Source organism: Condylura cristata, unplaced genomic scaffold (assembly GCF_000260355.1).
Source record: "Condylura cristata isolate star-nosed mole 26May11 unplaced genomic scaffold, ConCri1.0 scaffold00007, whole genome shotgun sequence".
Classification (NCBI taxonomy): domain Eukaryota; kingdom Metazoa; phylum Chordata; class Mammalia; order Eulipotyphla; family Talpidae; genus Condylura; species Condylura cristata.
In genome coordinates, this window is record NW_004567108.1 from 34,246,826 (window position 1) to 34,267,901 (window position 21,076).

The following is a 21,076-nucleotide window of genomic DNA, read 5'->3' on the forward strand; positions in this document are numbered from 1 at the left end:
CTCACAGAAAGCGCAGGGACCTGGAACAAGGTAAGCTCTCTTTTGGGAGGTTTTCAGTGATACAGTGGGGCCTCAGATGAGGCTGCTGCAGGGAGAGAATAGAGGACAACTCGGCCCCATACTCTAAGGACCAAAGCAACAGAAGTATCCTTTTGGGAGTGAGGCATTTATTCATCTGTTTACCTTTTATATTCTCATGCCTCTTCTCTCTAAGCTCACCTCTTAAAAGCTTTTCTGTATTACAGGCCCCTTGAATTTCCCAGCGGTGCCAGCACGCCCTCTAGTGTTAGTATAGCAATCACAATTTTTCTGTGCGGTTCTTAGGTTTTTCTTAGAGACATTCAGAAACTGAGCAAAGAGAAAATAATTTTAGAATTGCTCAGATTGATTAGGAAATATGATAACAGATTTCAATCATGAAAAATTAGTTTAAATTATTTATCTGGTTAATCTGAGTTCTGTGTTTTCTTATTTTTTAAAGTTTTGTTACTGATATAGGGCTTAGACCACTTTCCTTAGAGCAAAAAAGAACAACAAAATAAATGAATGAACTTACACTACTGACTTTCATAATTGTTCTAAGTAATGGCTTTAACTTCTACTTGAAGGGTATTGTAATTACTGATACATATTTGAAGAGTTGAGATTTAACTTCAATATTTTCCTTTTACTGGTTCTTCTCTTGAACCTATTTTCCTACCATCTGCTTTCTCTTCCTACTTATGGCTAATTATAAGTAAACTACTTGATAACTTTTCAAACAGTAGTTATGTAAAATTCTTATGTCAGCCACATGGAAGTCTTGTTTCTGGGAGGAACATCATGTTGTGATTTCTCTCAGATTTTTTTTTATAATAAAAGAACCTCAGATATTTATTATTATAAAATAATGGAATCAGACTGTGAGTTTTAGCTTCTAATTTGCCAATTGGATAACAGTACTTGCTGAAAGGTAGCAAGTGAATTTTAGAATAAAAAATTTATTGTAGAGTCCAATCCATGGTTTTTCTTTTTCCTACATTCAAAATCAAAAAGTGTTTTCTTCTCAAAAATAAAGTAATAATAAATGGAAACTGACATTACTGAAATGATTTGCACTTATACAAGATTTAAATTGTGTACTTCCTTTTTAGATGAACTGTGATACAAATCCCTTGGAAGCTGGTCTGGAATATTTTGTAAAGCTTAATAAGGTATGTTTACATTCCAGAATGTGCTTGAATAAGTCTTTGGTGCTGTTTTGTGGCAGTCAGGCTTTAAAGCCTACTCAGTTGTGATTTTAGGACTAGTGAATTGAATATAAAGAGCTTTATATTAAGATTTTGTCAAAATTTGGTATCTGTTCAAACAAACTATTGCAAGCTTCTCATAGATGTGAGATAGCAGGACACAAAACATTAAAACTGAATCTATCATTTTTATTAGGTTGCGTTTTTTTTTTATTGAGGTAAAAATTGTTTTGCAACACAGTATATGATTTAAAGGTGCAACTTCACACTTTTTCAAATACCTGTGCACACCACACTCACTATCAAAGCACTGGTAAAATCATCCACCATAATCCATCAGTCCCCTGTTCACTGCTCCCAACTTTTACCCTTCTAGTAGGGTTAAATCTACATTCTTATCTGTAGGGCTGTTTTGGTTTAGTTTTGGCTATTCTTTTGCTTTGTTTCTCCGTATTTCACAAAAGTGAAATTATCAAGTATTTGCCTTTCTCTTTGTGACTTTTTTCACTTGCCACAATCTCCTCCAGTTCTATTCATTCTGTCAAAAATGATGAGATTTCATATTTTAATAACTGAATAGTATCCCATTGTGTATAAACTCCACCTTATTAGTCCCTCATCTGCCTTTGGGTACTCAGGTTGTCGCCTTGATCTAATTCTGTTTGAGTTAGTGTTTTCATATTCCTGAGGTAGATAACTAAAAGACGGATTACTGAATCAGGTGGTAGGTCCAATTTTAATATTTTGAAAAACTTCCATACTGTTCTGCATAGGAGCTAGCTCAGTCTGTATTCACACCAGCAGTGTATGAAATGAAGGTTCCTTTTTCTCTATCTACATCATAGCCAACACTTAGTTTCTGGTCCTTTTTTTTTTTTTTTTTAAAGTTGTGTCTATTATGCATACAGAACTGGAGTACAGGCCAGAGGTGAAGGGGTGGTGAGAGGATTCACCAGAGACAGAGCAGGAGCAGAATAGGCAGATGGATGAAGTACACTGCTGAGAGGAGCAGCGGGCGGGTTAGGAGAACTCTGCCACAACATGTGGGTCACCCCTCTGGCCAGGAATTGAACTCATCCTGAAGCAGCTGCAGCTAGCTTCTAGGTTCATAACACTTTGCTTCAATAGTTTGTGCCACTAGGGCAGGGCCCAGTTTCTGGTCTTTTTGATATGAGCTATTTACATGGAGTGAGCTATGGTCTTGATTTGTATTTCATTGATTTTATCTGCATGTCATTGTGGTTTTGATTTGCATTTCCTTGATGATGGGCTATGGTAAATACTTTTTCATGTGCCTATTGGCCATCTGTATTTCTTGGAGGATTGTCTTTTAACAATCCCAGTTTTCCCAGTTTTTGATTTAATTTTTTTTCTTTTTGTTGATTTGTTGATGAATTCTTTGTGTATCTTGTATATTAGACCTGTTGGATATGTAATATGTAAATATTTCTCCCATTTGGTGGGAGCAAAGACTAAGTTTAAAGACTAAGATTAAAAATGAATAAAGATAAGATGTCAACAGATAATCTTGCAAATCCTGTTTGCTTGGAAGTAACACATAACTAATAAACAAAACTACATTAATAGACTCTCCCTGAGTACTCACAGACTGAAGTCAGCAGATCTGTTCATCTGCTTATTAAGCATCTTTGTATATAGCTACAATATGAGTATAAGTAAATAACAACAAAACTCAGTTTAGAACTGTTTAATAGATGACTTTTTACTTTTGCAAAAGTGGGATATTTTCTGAGAAGCCAATATAAGTCCAAAGATTCTTAACTGATACTAACATTGCATAGCAAATCCTTGCACCAACAGCTTTCAGAGCAGGGTCCTCACTCAGTCACATCAGCACCAGCTGGGAGCTTGTCAGAAATGTGGGCCCTACCTCAGACCCCACCCAAGACCTACTAAATCAGAATCTCTAAGAATCAGACCAAGAAATCTGTGTTTTAACAAGCTGTAAGGGATTCTAATGTACCTAAAGTTTGAGAAGCACCATCCTACATAATTATTGTGGAAAAGCATATTATGGGGTCAGTGTTTTACACCCCAGCTCATCTCTGTAAGTCCTACAGATACAAATGAAAATATCCCGTTATTATATATCACATGTTTATGTACCTACACAAGTCGTCTGTGGAGCCTTTGTCCACCATGGTGGTATGGGGTGGGGCTAGAAGGTAATTAGATTTCAGTGGAGTCCCTAAGTTGGCATTAAGAGGTGTCTGCCTACCATGTGAGCATACAGCCAGAAGATGATCATCTGCAAACCAGGAAAGGGCACAGGGGAGCTGTGATCAGCTGACCCTAATCTTGGAATTCACAACTCCAGAACTGTAGGAAATACATTCCTATTGTTTAAACCACCCAACTCTGTGGTATTTGTTTAGCAAGCCAGGCTGACCCAAGTACCCTTTGAGCTGTGCCTTAGTTCCTGTAAGGAAACCTCGCAGAAATGCAGTTAGTGTTTGTTTTGAGGGTGGGGGTAACAGCTGCTGCTACTTAGGATACTTGGAGAATTCCAAAAATAAAACTGTTCTGCCTTAGGTACTAATAAGCTAAAGCAAAGACTGTTTTCCTATACATAAGGAAATATGTGAACAAATGAATATGAATTAGGCTAAGGAAACTTCATTGCCCCTGCATCAGTTCTCAAAATCTGAGCTAAGATACTAGTATAAATATGTATATTTATAGTATTAGAATTTAGGAGAAAGTACCTCCTAAAAGGTTTTAAAGGGAATATCTTTCTGTACGTTTTCCCCATGACTTTTATTTTTATGATGTACCATCTGCCTCTAGATGAGAGAAAGCAGGTGCTTGGAATTGAACCAGAAGCTAGCAACAGATTGCTCCTTCTGATAGCAGAAGTCTTAGTGTAGATGTTTAAAATAGGGATAAAAATGGCCTGACTCTTAGAAGCACTAAAGTTCTGTTGTTGGCTACCAACAGGTACATAACCAAGTCTTCTGCTTCAGTGTGTGGGTATTACTGTTTCGGGGTTATGCATGGATAAATGATCTCTTCAAATTTAAATTGGATTTTTAAAACTCTGTTTATGATTATAAACAGGTGTGGGTGGTGTGTTTATTAGTTTCTTTATTTTTTTTTCAATAACCAAAGCTCAGATCAGAGCTACTTAATAGATAATAATTTTGATTTGTGGTGTATTTTTATGATTCCTGAATTGTTGATTGTCACTTTGGTGCCACAGAATTGATTTCTAGTGTTTTGTTGGGTAAAGGTCTATGTAGCCCTAAGACCAGGATCCAACTGAGTCAGTCTTTTTCAATTGTCAGTTCAGGTGGTTAGTGTATGTTGACCTAATCACAGTGATTCTTGCTAATTTAAGAGGGCAAATATATTGTATCAGCTCGGTTTAGAGCCTAGTTGGTGATTTTATGACCTTGTCTTAGTTTTGTAGAAGTCTGAAGAACTTATAAAATAATTTATGTAACTTGGTATTTCAGGTGCTGTGCCAAAAGGTTACCCATGCTTCATATATTTATACAAGTATATAATGCAAGTCCTTATTACTTCAAAAAAAAAAAAAAAAACCTGATGCTATATGAAAACCTAAGTAGCAGCAACTTTACAGAGGAATGTTATAGTCAATACCAATTTTTAAAAATCCTGATATTTTATAATTTTTTAGAATCAATTCTTTTCTTTCCCTCTCTTTAAACAAATATATAGAATTCCCTTAGTAACCCGTAAGTGTTAATCCAGTGACTATATAATTTCAATATGAAGAAATAGATACACAGAATGTTTGGCACCAGGAGAGCGCTAAGATATGGCTCAGTACCAACCCATTACTTAAGTGTGGGTACACTGGGCATGGAGAAGTGAAATGACTATTGCAGGCATTGGTGACATTCCAGGTTGAACTCTGACCTCATTCTTGCACTTTCTCACCCATCATGCTTTTCCTTATCAGCCTTGAAAACCACCCAGGAATTTCTCTCCGTGAGAATAGATATAGAATTTACACAGACTACATTTTATAATTGATAACTCCCAAGGTCATCGTTTAGTTATAACTAAGTTTATATTTTATGATAGGATCAAACTCATTTTGTCCATTTTAAGTAGGAAAATTGGTAGGTGAGGAGATGGACCATCAATTGCCTTATCAAAACCAGTACGAAAAGAAGGGAAAAGAAATGGTGTATCGAAGAAATTATAGATGGCAAAGGAGAATGGTGTGCTGGCACGTGCTTTCCCTTACTCTTCCAGTTGTTTGTGCTTCAATCCCCAAGGTGGCGTCCATGAAGATAAACACAATTGTGGTGCACAAATTCATTCCTCTAGTCAACCTTTCTTAGACACCTTACTAGATCACAGATATCAAAGTTGCAGATATAACTCCTGATATCTCTCAGATCTCATGAAGCTTGAAATAATTGGTAATTCAGAATCTAAAGGTATAGAATACATTTTCCCCCTCAATTATTTATTTAGAGTAGTTTATAAGTAGGCTTATATCATTATATATGATTTGGGGGTTATAAGTTCAAGCTGCTACTGATGTATATTTTCACAGTAAGCCCACCATTAGTGACCTAAAAATCCTCCACCATGTTCCATTGGTTCCCCTTTTTTCCCTACTCCCAGGATACATTAAGTTTAATTCTGAAAATATGTTCAGTCTGAGGAGGATTATCTAGCAGCACACAACAGTGCCAGCTTGTGGAGAGAATATGTAGAGTGCTGACAGGAAATGTTAATCAGAACTGTGATACAGGTAAACATACTGAATATACAACTCAAATCTCCTTAACTAAACCCTTTTTACCTGAAACAGCTCACATCACTGTTTTAATGGTAATTTGTTCCAAAGGAAGAGGTTTTGGGGGGGAAATTAGTCTCTTAGGAAGTTGAGAATAAAGTAATGCATTTATGAAGAGCAAAAGGAAAATCAGCTGCCACAGGAAAGAGTCATCTTAGTCTTAGATTTCCCCCTTGGAAATACTGAATCTTTAGTCACATTCCAGAGAACCCCAACCGAGATTCACCAAGAATCAAATACTAAATATACTGTATTTAGACAGATAAAATTTTGTTTTCTGTTTGATTTCTTGTCACCCTCTTTTCCTATTTTGGACTTCTGAGAATAAAATGTGATACAGATTATCTACAAGTCAGAAGACAGTGTTGACTCTAGAAAATACAAAATCTGTCTTTGGGGAAGAATTATTTAAAGGAAAGCAGAGACAATATGGGTTCTAGAAAACACAGGATCCCTCTTGAGGAAAGATTATTTAAAGCAAAGTGGCAGTGACAAGGGAAAGCATCACCACCAGACCTACTGCAGTGTAAGTATTCAATAAATATTACCACTATGAGACACATAATATGGAAACAAATCATTGTTCAGACAAGCTAACAAGAAATTTCTAATGCATTGTGGTGATAATGGCACCCACCTCTGTTGGGGAAATTTCAGATAAATGCAGTGGAAGTTAAGGAAGCAAAAAATTTTCAGTGACTCCTATCTTGGCTGCTCATTAGAATCAGAGTAAAATCCCTAGGCTCAGGAAACATCCCAGATTGATTAATAAAAATTTTATGGGTTAAGGAGCTAGGCATCTTTTTTTTTTTTTAAAGATTCCAAAAATACTGCAAATGATTATTTAGGACCAACATTGGTTAGGTTTGAGAGGTACAACATGTTGGTTTGATACTATAGTATATTGCTGTGTGATTACTGTCTTAGCTAACACCTCTGTCACCCCCACATAGTTATTATTTCTTTATTGTGGTGAGAACAATCAAGCTGTAGTCTCTTAGCAACTTTGAAGTTTATAATACAGTATCGTTGACTACATCCATTATGCTGTGCATTAGAGCTCCAGAATTTATCTACTAATTGCAAGTTTGTACCCTCAAATGACATCAGCTCAGCTCCTCACCTTCCAATCCCTGACAACCACCATTCTATCTGCCTGTAAGAGTTCAGGTTTTTTAGGTTCTACTTACATCCAAGTGAGATCATAGAGTGTTTGTCTTCTTGTGTAATGCTAAGTGAGATACGCTAAACAGGATTTACTTGTTTGTTTGTTTATGGTATCATTCTCAAGACCCATATATAGTATGAATGTATTTTCTCCACTCAGAAGGGTGTCTTTGTGTTTCAGTTGTGATTTCTTCACTGTACAGAAGCTTTATAATTTTACAGGCCCTAAATGTTTATATTCTCTTGTTTTCTTCGCTGCTGTGGGTATATCTGCAGACATCACTGAAGCTTATCTTGTAGGGTGTTTTGCATGTTTTCTTCTGTACTATATGATTTCAGATCTTATATCCAAATCTTTTATCCATGTTGAGTTGATTTTGTGTACGGTGTCAGATAATGGTCTAGTTTCATACTTGTGCATGTGATAGTCCAGTTTTCCCAACGTCATTTTTTGAAGAGGCTTTCCTTATTTCACTGTCTATTCTTGGATCCTTTCTCATAGTTTCGCTGTCCTGTATGTGTGGGTTTACTTCTGGGATAGCACTTCTATTCCATTGGTCTGTGTGTCTGGTTTAATGTACCATGCAGTTTTTGTTTTTTTTTAAGATTTATTTATTTATTCATGTAGAACTGGGGTACAGGCCAGAGATGCGGAGGGTGAGAGGATTCACCAGAGACAGAGAGGGGAGGAGAACAGGCAGATCGATGAAGTACACTGCTGAGGGGAGCAGCGGGCGGGTCAGGAGAGGTCTGCCACGCCATGTGGACCTCCTCCAGGGAAGGCGGGGATCAAACTCATGCAGAAGTGGCTTAAGCTTCTTAATGCTGTGCTTTAACCCGCTGCGCCACCAGGGAGGGCCCATGCAGTTTTAATTATTATGGCCTTATAGTAGTGTGGTACCACTATTAGGCCCCGCTGTCTAGGCCCCTATGAGACCCCCCGCCCTAGGCCCGGAACAGATGCAGGCAGATACTGCATCCCGGCAGTAGTTCCTGGAACTTGTAGAAATGTCTATTCCTAGAAACATGCCCTTGTTTGGTTGAGCTGTTTTGATGTAGTTAATCTTTGAATTTACTGGCTGAATTGAATTTGCGTGGGCTGTGACACATGTAATGGCTGATGAGGCCTATATATTCCCTGGCATTTCTCTGATCGGGGTCTTGCTTTCCTTGTGTGGCCTGAGTGCCTGCAAGAAAGCTTGACCCCAGCTAGCTGGCTTAATAAACTCCGCTTGCTTGGTGCATCTCTGGTCCTGTCCTTTGTCGCGGGAGGCAACTGGATGATTTTGTACATTAACACCACCATTCTTACTCTTTTTTGTCAGGACAGCTTTGGCTATTTGGGGTCTTTTGTAGTTCCATATGAATTCCAGTAATGCCATTGAAAATGTTACTGGGGTTAAATCAAATCTTTATATTGCTTTGGGTATGATGGCCATTTTGACAATATTGATTCTTCTAGTCTGTTACCAGTGAATACCCTTCCATTTCTCAGTGTGTTCTATTTCTTCTCATAATATCTTACAGTTTTCTTTGTGTCCTTCAGTTCTTTTCATTTCATTTGCAAATAACAATAGTTTCACTTCTTTTTTTCCCAATTTGGATTCCTTTTATATCTTTCTCTCACCTACTTCCTCTAGCTAAGATGAAAGGATTGTTTTTAAACAGTCATATCTGAGCCCAATTTTATTTTGTTTTTAAAGATTGATTTTATTTATATATGCCATACAGGAGCTGAGATGTAGGCCACAGGTGTGGGGGTGGCGTGAGGGGGATTGAGAGGATTCACCAGAGACAGAGTAGGGAGCAGAACAGGCATATCTACTGAAATACACTGCTGAGGGGAGCAGGGGGTGAGACAGGAGAGGTCTACTGTGCCATGTGGGTCAGCTCCAAGGCTGGGGATTGAACTCATGTTGCAGTGGCTGCCAATAGCTTCGTAGTGCTAAGACTTAACCTCGTGCCATCAGGGAGGCCCAGAGCCCCATTTTAAACGAGAAAATTTTCAGGAAAGGATTGAGGCACAGTTTGTCATCCTCCGCTTTGCCAGTTACAGTAGCTGGTAGCCAGCAGTCTTTCTGCTGTTCTCTCCACCCTTTAAACCAGGAGCATCATCTCACAACCAGCACCTTGCCTGAATTTTTTTTTTAAAGCAATACAGATTTTTTTCTAAGATTTATTTATTTATGCATATAGAATATGTTACAAGCCAGAGGTTCAGGGGCGGTGAGAGGATTTACCAGAGACAGAGTGGGGAGTAGAACAGGCTGATCTATGAAGTACACTCTGAGGGGAGCAGTGGGCAGTTCAGGAAAGGTCTGCTGCGCCAGGGGGGTCACCTCCAGGGCCTGGGATTCAACTCACACTGAAGCTGCTAACCCATTGTGCTACCAGGGAGGGCGAGGGCCCACCTTGCCTGATTTCTAAAGAGGTCTCTCTTGGGATTTGGGCTTTATACAGATTCCCGTATACCTTTGGTACTTATTTTGATACTTAGCATGAAACAACTTTGGAGGAAAAAATAAATGAAATGATGATTTTCTTAAAATTTTTTATGGGGTTTGACTCCAAATATATCAAACAGAAAAAGGTCAAGATGAGATTTTTCTCATTGCTAGGTCTAAGAGTAGAGAGCCCTCTACCTTGACTGTCAGCACTAGAATTTTCCTGTCCTTAAACTGCTGCCAAATTCCACATTAAACACATATCTGATGACTCTCCATTTCCCTGAGAATCACCACCAAAAATATAGTTATAATTTATTTCATTCCCTTTTAGGTACATGTTTGCTTTTTAATATAGAGCTAAAAAGAGATATGAAGTTATATTTCACTTAAAATTTACTTAATGTTTTCATCTATATTTGTATGTATTGTTGGTGTCTGTTTTAATGACTTTTGTTTTAAATTCAATAATAAAAAAAGGTCAGAATTATTTTTAAGCTATAGTTTCAGGGCCCTGGAAATGTATACTTTAGTAGCTATTTATACAGTTAACTGGGCAGTGACTCATTAAAAAGATATATTTTTATTCTCAGGTCACCCTGAAAGCACCAGTTTTAATCACAGTATTAACCTTCAGATACATTTTCTTCTCTCATTTGTAATTAATAACTGCAGAGTAGAATAAAATCTACAGTCTTGGGAGGAAAGCCAAGTAAAATGAGAATGAAATGCCATTGTCCCACTTTGCATCTTCCCAGATCAGGTGCAGAAGTTAATTTGGGAAGGAGAATTATCTCAAGGGGCAGATTGAAGTTATCTCTTATCTGTCTTTTAAGTATATGTTGCTTACTTTTAATTAGGTGTCTAAAAATTATATGCCTTTTCTTGGGTTGTTGTACATTTTTGTGCAGTGCTTGGTTTCTCCCCCCAGGTTTAGAGGCCACAATTCTCCCGCCACCACATCGCCCAGGAGCTGCCACATTGTCCTTTGTGCTCTTCTGCCCCCTGCTCTGACTCCTCCTAGCTCTAGGCCTCAGATCTAGAGGGAGACTTTGCTAGTTTTATCTCTTTCTTGACCTTTTGTTTGTTTTCTCTATATTCCACTTATAAGTCAAACCATCCTGTATTTATTTTTCCTTCTGGCTTGTTACAGTTAACACAGTCCCTTCCAGCTCCATCCATAATGCTGCAGATGGCTTGAGGGTTTTTTGTTTTGTTTTTTTTTTTTTGTAGAAATATACAAAATCAATACACAAAAATCAGTGCCTTATATGCAATCAGTCTGAAAAATTGTACTTTATAATTGAAATTGAAGTATCAATGATTTTATCCAATATTGCATCCATGATTTAAAGCCTTCTTTTTAAAAGTAAGCAAAAAAAAAAAAAAATGTTGCTATATAGTTCTTTCCTTAGTTAGGTATACATTCTTTAGTGAAATTTGGCTCATTATGACTTGTTATTATGAATTTATCCTATACATGAATTCAAATGACTTAATCTCCTATGAATTCATTGTCATATTCCTTAAGTAATCTTGTCTTAAGTAACTTAGGTTCCGATCTTTGAATCTTTTCCCTCAATTTTATTGTATTCAGAATAAAGCTTTGTATTTGGTTCTTACCTTCTGAGTTACATTGGGGGTGGGGGAAGAATTAGACTTTCTTTTTGCACATTATTTTAACGTTGGCCAATAGGAGTTTTCTTTAGCTTCCTGTGCAGGTCAGCAATTTAAAGTTTCAGTCTTCTCTAAAAGCTCTGAGTCAGTAAAGGAGTAACTGGGGGTCTCAGGCAGAACACTTGTAGGGAACCCAACTGTAGTTTGACTGAAGGTAAGGGTGACCTGTTGCACTCAAACCTTAATGTTTTGTGTGCAGAAATAATGGTGTAAATTCTAGATGTTGATGGTGAAGAACATTTTTGGCATAAAATATTTTCTTTCCTCTTAGCCTCAGGAAAAATTAAAATTGTTTCTTTTCTTTTAGAGTAGTTTGTATACTGGAACTGTTTGAGAATTTTGTTTTTCACATTGTCATCTCTATTTGAATTTCATTCACTAAAGATATGGTTTCTTTGTTACAAATTCTCTTTTTCCCCATAAGATAACAGGTACTTGCTTGGGCACATTTATACAGAAACCTTATCACAGCATCCGCTGGTATCAGTCTAATCTATACTGATTACTTTTAGCCTCTGATTAGTTTCTCACACTTGTCCAGTGTCCCTGATGTTCTGATGATTCACTGTCTCCCCTTTATTAGCTGAGTGTCTCCTCTGAGGAGCCATTGCTCACCTGTTTGTTCAACTCAGTCAGAATGTGGGTTGCTAACACGGAAAGCCCTAAAGTTTGCTTGGTCCAAAGACTTTTTTCCTAATGTGTAAGAATGGATTCAAGGTTATTTTTATAACATTGTCACTCTTTCTCCTTGCATTGCATTGGGAATAACCCTGAGCGTGCCCCAGGGAGGTCACTAATAGTAGGAATGTCATCTGTCATGTGTTGCATGGAAGCAGAAAAAAATAGGTTCAAAAGCACACTGCCAGAATAAGCTCTTTGATCAGAATGTGTGTGTCTAACCACATAGGGCTGATCAGGATGCCTCATAGTCAGGACTCAATAAATACCCTAAAAGAACTAATGAATGCAACCCATCAGGCTGATATTTTCAATATCTTTATTCTAAGAAAGGAAAAATAAATATTTATACAGCATTTTGAGGTGGTTTTGGCACCACATTTCAAAAAAGTGAATTTCCTTCTTGTAAAAAACTTATTTTAGGTAGAAATTGAGTTGTGTCTTGCTCACTGCCAGCCAGTACCACTGTCCAGAACCATTAGCTACAAGGGTCACTTTCATAATCTACCATTGCAACATCATGGCTTATGTTTTTTTCTGCCTAGATGGTTCTGGTAAAATTGTTATCACAAGTTATTACCCTTAATTCTAACCTATTCTGAAGGAATAGGTGGCTGAGACTGTCATTTGAGGACTAAGAAATATTTGTCTAGACATTTGATCCAATCTGTATTTTTATTTAATGTGTAATTGGCGAGAAAATAGCAAAGACAAATTTAAATGCTTGCATCTCTAACCTTGTCACAGTGTCTGAGCATTCATTCATCATCATTATCTTGGATTCCTGCAGCCAGCAGACTTCATAGGAAAGCAAGCACTGAAACAGATTAAAGCCAAGGGGCTGAAACGGAGACTGGTCTGCCTCACCTTGGCAACGGACGATGTTGATCCAGAGGGAAATGAAAGCATCTGGTGTGATGGCAAGGTGAGTGCTGGGGCTCGGCCAGGACAGCTCAGTGTACAACAGAAGCTCTCCTTGTTTCTGTTGCCTTTTGTTATTTATTTATCTATGGATGAGGTGACATGACACACCTTTGATTTCTGAGCTGAAATTCAGGAAACAAGTGAATTAACTGAAGGGAAAATGGAATACCGCTCCTTTTTTTTTTTTTTTTTTTTGAAAATGTAACACTCTATACACTTTCATTAAAGAAACTAAACCAAGGACTTGAAATTCACTGTTCAAAGAGGAAGGTATGATTTGGAGGGTAAAATCATCTGCTCATAACATCCATTCTGTGAATGCAAGAGACAGTCTTTTGTCAAGAATTTGGTATGAGGTTTAGCCTCTGGGGAGCTTTCAGAAGGAGGTAATTCTTAGCACAGTAGCAGGAAAAAATTTCAGATAAAAGCATCTATGATGATAGAGGGCAGAACCTTACAAGTAAAGTTAAAAAGTAGAAACCATTTTGCTTTTCGAGGCAGTGTAAAATTACCTTATTTTTATTTTAGAATATTACATTTTGTTTTATCTAGTACTATTCAGTAAAACCAGAGTTAGATAACTGATAAAAGACTTTTATTTCCTCCAGTTTTCAGCTGTTTGTAAAACCCTAAGATGTTGCTGTGTTTTGACCTGTGTTAGTTATTAGGTTAGTGTGGGACACTTAGCTTTGACCATGGAGACCATCAGGTCGGCCTTCAACAACTCTTCCTTTTTGGACAGGACTGCTTGAGCAATAACCAAGACTGAGGTTCCAGACCCAGGTTTTTTCTCATGCACCTCAATCTCCTTGATATTTGTTTTCATTTCTCCCTTCTTTTCAGAGTGATAAAAACACTTGGGGCTGGAGAAGTCCAGTGCTGTCAGATCTCAGCCCTTGGATTACTAAGGAAAGGCCACTTGGACTCAGGCATGAGTCAGTTTGACGCAGAACTAACAACAGGGTTTCTACTATGTGCTGGATGTTTTTTATGTATTTACTCATCTAATTTTGTAACACCTCTCCCAGATATGTAGCAACATTCCCACTTTAAAATGAGTGTTTGTATCAGAGAGGTTAAGTTGCTTGAGGTTATACAACTAGTAGTTGACTGCCAGCTTTCCAGCCCAGGTGTAGTTGAACTTTGATATGCTTGCCCTTTCTTCTAAACCATGCTAACTACTTCATTTTGTTCTCTTCTGTCTCTACTGCCAACCCCCTGTATTCTCCTTATCACTTAATGATACACGGACAGTGTGTATATTTGGCTGAAGAACAGGAGGATGTGATTTGTTATTTGACATGGTGAAACCAACAGGCTTTGCTCAGACCTCAGACCTTTTTTAAATGTTCCACCTTTAATTGTGAAGAGTTTGCTCTTCTAGTTGAGCCACACCTACTCTTACAGCCTCCTGTCCTTCTGTTCTAGATCTGTGGGTCGTCTTTCTTAACTTAATGAGCTCTCCCTTCCTTTTAAGATTTGCTCGTAATTTCCATCAAAACCCACCTGTGCTATGAAGTAACTGCTGGACCTGATGTAAGCATCTTTGGGCCTCAGGTCTTTCAGCTATAAAATGAAGCAATTGGGTGTAATAATGTCTAAGGTTCACGCTACTTCTAATTTATTTCCCCTTAGCTATTATATTTTCCCTTTCTCATCTTTGTTTCATTTTACATTTTCAGTCTGTTCTCATCCAACTTTCCTATTATTCCTAACATAGTCCATACCCATCCTTAAAACAACACTCTCTTCTACTTGGCCACGGAGTGATAGTGCATTATAGTGTAGCATTCTTTATGCAACCACTTATCAGCCATGGTCAACAGGTAGATTTGTAGTCATTTAAAATAAAATACTGAAATTAAAGTGGGAAATTAGCCTCTCAAACTACACAGTTTTATATGTCACTTATACCTCAATATATTTTTTGAGGGAGAAGAATCCTGGAAACTCAAGTTCCATTCAGAATTTTATTTCCTTTGCCATATCTATGCTTCAAATGCACATGTTATATTTTTCAACTTTCCTACACTGAGCCATCTGCTTACAAAACTGCTAATCCAATTGTTTTTCCTTTATTAATAATATGTTGCTTGAATTTTTCCCATGTCAGCTTGTCTGCACTTTGATAGTTTGAAGGGTCATTTTATCATGCAAATGGCCCCCTTTGCTCCACTTTATACTCTGAGAGGGAAATAAAATTGTTTGCTTTATAATTCCTTACTTTGGACTTGCACAGTGCTTGTTGGTATTTGGTATTCTATTATCATACATATTATAGTACTAAAAATAGGGTACAACTTTATTCATTTATTTTACATATTTTTATGGAATGTCTACTGTGTCCTATCTATATTCTTGGCATTTGGAATGCAGCAGTGAAAAAACAGACAAGAGTCTCTGTACTCCCTGGAACTCATATTCCAGGGGGATGAAGAGATAGGCAATGAACAAAATAAGTAAATAGCATGGTAAAGGGTAATTAGTGCCCTGGAAAAAAGTAGCATCCAGTTGGGAGAGTATAGTCCTGGAGAAAGAGATTATGATTGAATTAAATTTTATAATTAATTTTTTAAATTAAAGCATGAAAAAGGCTTTTATTTGTTATAAAACTTAGGATGGCAAGTTCTGGAGAAAAAGAGTTTAGAACATTTCTTTTTCACTACTTATAAACAAAAGTGAAGGGAGCTGTCAAAGAAATGAACTGCATTGTCTAACTTAAATTATTTTAGCCTGATAAAAATTATTTACTGTGTTATCATCCCTAAGTTAATTAGTGGCAGCTTCAAGTCACATAACTAAGAGAGGAATGAAAAAAGACTAAAAATAAATGAGGCTTGTTTACATTGGTGAAAGGAGACCAATGTTTAATTTCACACAGAATCTGAGAATGAGAACCTACTCGGCAAAGGGCATTGACGGAACAAAAAAAGAAGGAATGGATTTCATTGAATATGGAAGATTTCAAGGTAGAACAATATAAAATTAATGTTAGAGAAAATCTCTCCATGGAGGTTTAGTAATAAGATAAAAGCAAAGGCTAGACTTCTAAAATATTCTGAATTACTCACCCCTAGATTAGAGAGCAATTAGAAGAAAAATTAAAGTAACCAAATGAAAACTAAACAGTTAAGTGATTTTAAGACAGCATTCACAAAATAGATAAGCTGTTTCTTTAAGTTACTAGTGCAGGAGTAACGACTGCTGGGATTTCAAGAGATGGGAACTCTGAGGAAATGATGCACAGCCTCTGACAGTCGTTGTAGGGTTTTTATCCAGTGTGTAGGGAATTTGGTCAAGAGCTTACTTACTTACTAAGGCCTCTTAGAATTTTATTTATTTATTTTAAATTACCAAGCAAACCAGTTTTACTGTGTCATGACTGCACATATAGATCTCTGTTTTACAGAACTGGGAAATGAAGCCTCTGTTTACCAAGAATGTCTTTCAAAAAAGCAGTGATTAAAGCCCCAACCACTCTGACTCAGGTCTCTGCTTTATACTGAACTGTGATCTATGGGAGAAAAGCAAATTGCTTAGCAAGTGCTATCGTATGTGTGCTGGCTCAGCAATAGCTGGGTAGTTAATAAATCTGCCTGAGAGCAGTTTTGACTAATGAATGCATTTATATTGTTGTTTTAATCAACTAGTTCTCACCATAATACGTTCAACAGTGATACAGTGATCCTCTGATTTGGAATTCAACAAGATAATTAAAAACTGGGCCTATCAAGTGTGTATTTATATCATGTATGTGCTGGTATCTAAAAGATAAGAAGTATGTAAGGACACTGTTGACTGTAGTAGGCTCTTTGCTGAGACACTGAAAGTCCACGGGGGTGATTTGAGAAAGTCCCAAGCAGTCGTCTGGGCTAGCTGGGGAGACTGTAGTGGTAATGTTCCCTTGTGTGGCCAGGAGAAGCTATTTTGAGTAGGGATGCACAATACATTTTGCTTTGGCTGTCTTCCTGATCCTTTTTTAAAATGTGGTGTTTTAACCTGACATTTCTGTATTGCAATATTTTTGCATTTTACTCAATTTTTCTTTTTCTTTTATCCTTTCCTTAGGTCTAGTTTTCATGAATCCTCTTACCTTCTAATCAGGCTTGTTATATAGAGATTATTTTTACAGCTAAAGCCTTTGTTTTCATCTCCTAAATGTTGATTTCATGCTCAGCATTTTTTATGTTTTCCATGCCCAATTATCTTATTAACCCTCCTTAATTTTGATTACTTGCGCCTAACTCCTTGCAGTTACCCAGACTAGAAAGTTTCATCCCCCATCTCTACTTACCTAATTCTATCCATCTTCAGCATATGGAGCAATCCTATTTAATTATGGTGATTTCCTTGACTTCTTAGTCATATTTCTTGTGTCTATATTCATTCCCAAATTAGCTGGAAATGTGCAGAGGTAGGAAGCAGGCCTGAGCTACTCTCTGGAATGTCTAGCAGTATAAATAAATGTTTAAGTAAGTGCATAAATAAACTTATAAAATGTATAAATGATATATATTTATATATGTGATGTTCGCTTCACATTGACTACTGATATATTAATAAATAGCTCAATTCAGCACTATTTTAACAGGTCATTTTTTAAACCCCAAAAGAGAAGGATGACTAAGTTTGCATTTGGATTTCAGATTTATACTCCTTGTTCCCATTATTGCAATGCTAGTTTGATGAGAAAAGGCTTTTTTAAAGTTAAAAATGAAAATATTAGATCCTTCTTCCCATCAGATCTATTGGCAGGAAATTGAGCAAAAGAATGCCAGATGTTAAGAAAGTAGGTTTTATTTTTTAAGAATGAGCATTTCATGTAATATTTGTACTTCAGAGTTATTTTCATAATTTATAAACTTTCACTAGTCTTCTGAAAAAAAGTAAAGTTTTTCTCACTGTGTTGTCCGACAACTTTCAGAATGTAAGTTGAATCTCTGTGTTAAGTGTTTCTTCTAGGGAAGAGCACAAAGCTGTGACCAAGATCTGAGGACTGGAGGTTTTGTTTTTCAGGTGGTTGGCAACACCACATCTGGATGCTATAGTTACAGCATCCAAAAGAGTCTGGCTTTTGCGTATGTTCCAGTGGAGCTGAGTAAAGTGGGACAACAAGTGGAAGTTGAGCTATTAGGCAAAAATTACCCTGCAGTCATCATACAAGAACCATTGGTATTGACAGAACCAACCAGGAACCGGCTTCAGAAGAAAGGCGGAAAGAACAAAATTTGAAAAAGATCTTCAGCAGTCATGATTGTAATTGGTTTCTGGAGGAAGAAGCAAAATCAAGAATTCACCTTAAAATCTAGACTTAGAGTCAAACTTTTCTCTCAATTGCTTTTTAAACAAGATAAATGATGGAGAAGTGATTTACATTGTCATTTCAAAAGAAGGAATTTGAAATGAAATGTTTGTATTACCCTATATTATTGTTCATGAAATTCAATCAGGAGAATGTGCAATCATTATAACTGAATTAGAGGACACTATATAATTTTAAGAACATATGTATGGTTCTTATTAGCTAAAAACAAATTAATAAATTATGTTTTACATAGGAACAAAATACAAGACTGTTGATGGATTTACTTCATTGAGGTTTTTTTTTTAATTGAATAAATGAATTTTTTGGATTATAATCTATGGTAAAATCACAAGATTTTGCACTGATGTATTTTAATCAGTCCTCTGAAATATTTATTTTCTTAATGGCCGTCTTTAAAGCAGCTTTATGGGACACCCTTATTGTCCTTTCAAAGGACAATAGAAGAGAAACTGCAAAAAAGAATAGAGTTCCAAATAAAGCAGTGCTTGTAAACCTTCTGAAATGAAGCTGAAACATAAATAGATTGTGCCAGTACAAACACACTTGGAATACTGAACACCTCTCTTTGGAAAAGAATTAATGCAAGTTGACACCACTTTGCACCATTCTGAATATCATTCCAGAAAGCATTTGACAAAACAGGTCAAACAAGAGCTTAAGAGCTGACAGGATTGGCCCTCCATTTACAGCTAGAAAAAAAATCTGTTTAGAACAAATCTGTTGGTATACTTCTTGAAATTATTTGGGTGGGATTAACTGAAAAAAGAAATCATAAAAAGTAGTTTGTCATTTATAATTTATGTTATGTGCATATATTTGTTATAGATTCATCAATCTTTCTCTAGGTATTAAAGAAAGATGAATTTAAAGCATAAGATTCTGTAATCATACTTGAAGACTCTTTAACATGTCATTCAGTTTTCTTTAGTATGTAATCTTACATGAGGAAAAAAGGGCAATCCCAACACTTCCTAATTATCAAGAATATTAATCAAACCCTCCATTCCAGCTCTGGTATTAGATGATAAATTAAAGTCTTTGATACTGTTTCTCATTCTCTGCCTCTCTATAGTCTTTTAACTTTAGGGTGTTTCACCATCTCTGAACTCTTCCTCTGCAAGATAGACTTTCCCAGTTTTCTCTTGATACCATAATAACAAGAAGTATAAAAACAACACTAATGAAAGCAGCCTTGAACTCATGTCCTACAGTTAATATAGCACTAAAACTGATCAATAAAAAAATATTTGGATGAGTGGTGAACACTGAAAAAAATCCTCTTCACAGTATGAAAGATGTTTCGTCTTGATTTCCTTAATAAATTTGGTGAAAGTGCTGAGCTTTAACCCCTCTGCCACCAGGGAGGCCCTGGTTTTTAGCTGCTGTTGGGTCATTTTAGCACCCCCATTCCCACCCTGCTCAGTGGTCCTGGCAAGGCAGCCAATCCAGAGACTGACATACAACGCAAGTTGGTCATGGAAAGAAGAGCCCAGTTAACCAGATCTCTTCCCATAGGAATCTGAACTCTGACCCATCAAAGAATAAACCAATTAGTACTAAAAACTGAAAAGAGCATAAAAAGAGATGCTGAGAGGCCCCAGGCATTGAGAGGTCCTAACAAGGAGAAAGGCCTTGAGAGAGAAACAGAGTGATGTCCTGAAGTTCTTGATGGCCTATAAGCCAATTAGATGAGAAACATAACTTAGATGAGTCTGACTAAAACCACAGGTTCTACAAAGTGGATTACACACATGAGGTGTCTCAAAGGAATGGACTCCAGGCTTCACGTCAGCTGTGAACAGAAACAGCCAGCATGCTCCAAAGCAGTCTAGTGCCACACAGAAACACACTCATTTTGCTCTCAAGTACATGATAGTGAACATTAAATATTTTCTTCCTTTGAGCTAGAAAAGCTTTCTGGAACTGCAGAAACACTTCCTTGTGAAATCATCAAAATATGTTGCGTTGGGCAACACCACACTGATAGAGACGGGAGTCTTGGAGCAGACGACATAATGCAGGATGCTGCCCAAGAGCAAGATTCTGGCCTTTTGATTGGTAAACTAGTCATACAGCATTAATCATGTGAGGACGTAGAAAAGGAGAAGTAGAAGAAGCAGGGGAAAGGTGGAACTGTACTTCTCATCTGTTGATAGCTCCGAACCATATTTCAAGCCTCACTCCCCAGTCAGAATTTCAATCTTATCAACAATGCATTCCACTGATCAGCTTCTGGGGTCTTTCGTTACACACCAGTCAACCGCCCCCTGGACGTTCCCGGTCATACCTCATGATGCATACCCTTCCCAGGGTGATCCAGCTTTATGCTCTTAATTGATGTGAAAGGCATCTTGTAGGGTTGGACTGCTATGACTGGGCAGTTCTGATCTTGCTTTAGGAATACAGAACTGTAGGTAACAAGATGGAGGCTGGATAGACAATTTAGGATTAGCAGCACAAAAATATTTATGGATACTGTTATGTTATTAATGTTCACATGCTAAACAATCTATATCTTTCTCCCTTTCCACTGATAGGAAAGGTGACTGAAAAATAAAACATTTAGAAGTATGCTGTGTGGGACATTAAATAGAAAACGGAATAGATCTTGAAGCTTTATGGAGAGAATTTTGTACACATTGGAATTGAACAAAAAACAAGGTTGACATAGGAAACGCAGCAGCTGTGAAAAGAAGAAAGTTTCAGCTAAACAAGTAGCATCATTTAGCCAAAGTCCCAAAAAAGCCGAGAACCAAATATTAACTTAGTCGTACCTTCTTCTGATAAAACTTCCTATAAAAATAAAAAGTATCGGCCCTCCCTGGTGGCGCAG

The 21,076-nt window shown here is 37.1% G+C and overlaps 1 protein-coding gene across 1 annotated transcript in view; it reads left to right on the forward strand.

Moving 5' to 3' along the window:
- Positions 1-18,458, forward strand: part of DMGDH (dimethylglycine dehydrogenase) — an 89,829-nt gene extending 71,371 nt beyond the window's left edge. Inside the window, exons 11-13 of the mRNA XM_012721959.1 lie at positions 1,134-1,193; positions 12,784-12,918; positions 17,934-18,458. Coding sequence (XP_012577413.1) covers positions 1,134-1,193; positions 12,784-12,918; positions 17,934-18,149 — 411 coding nt within the window. The 3' untranslated portion in view covers positions 18,150-18,458. The remainder of the gene's footprint in view (positions 1-1,133; positions 1,194-12,783; positions 12,919-17,933) is intronic.
- Positions 18,459-21,076: the final 2,618 nt, after the last annotated feature.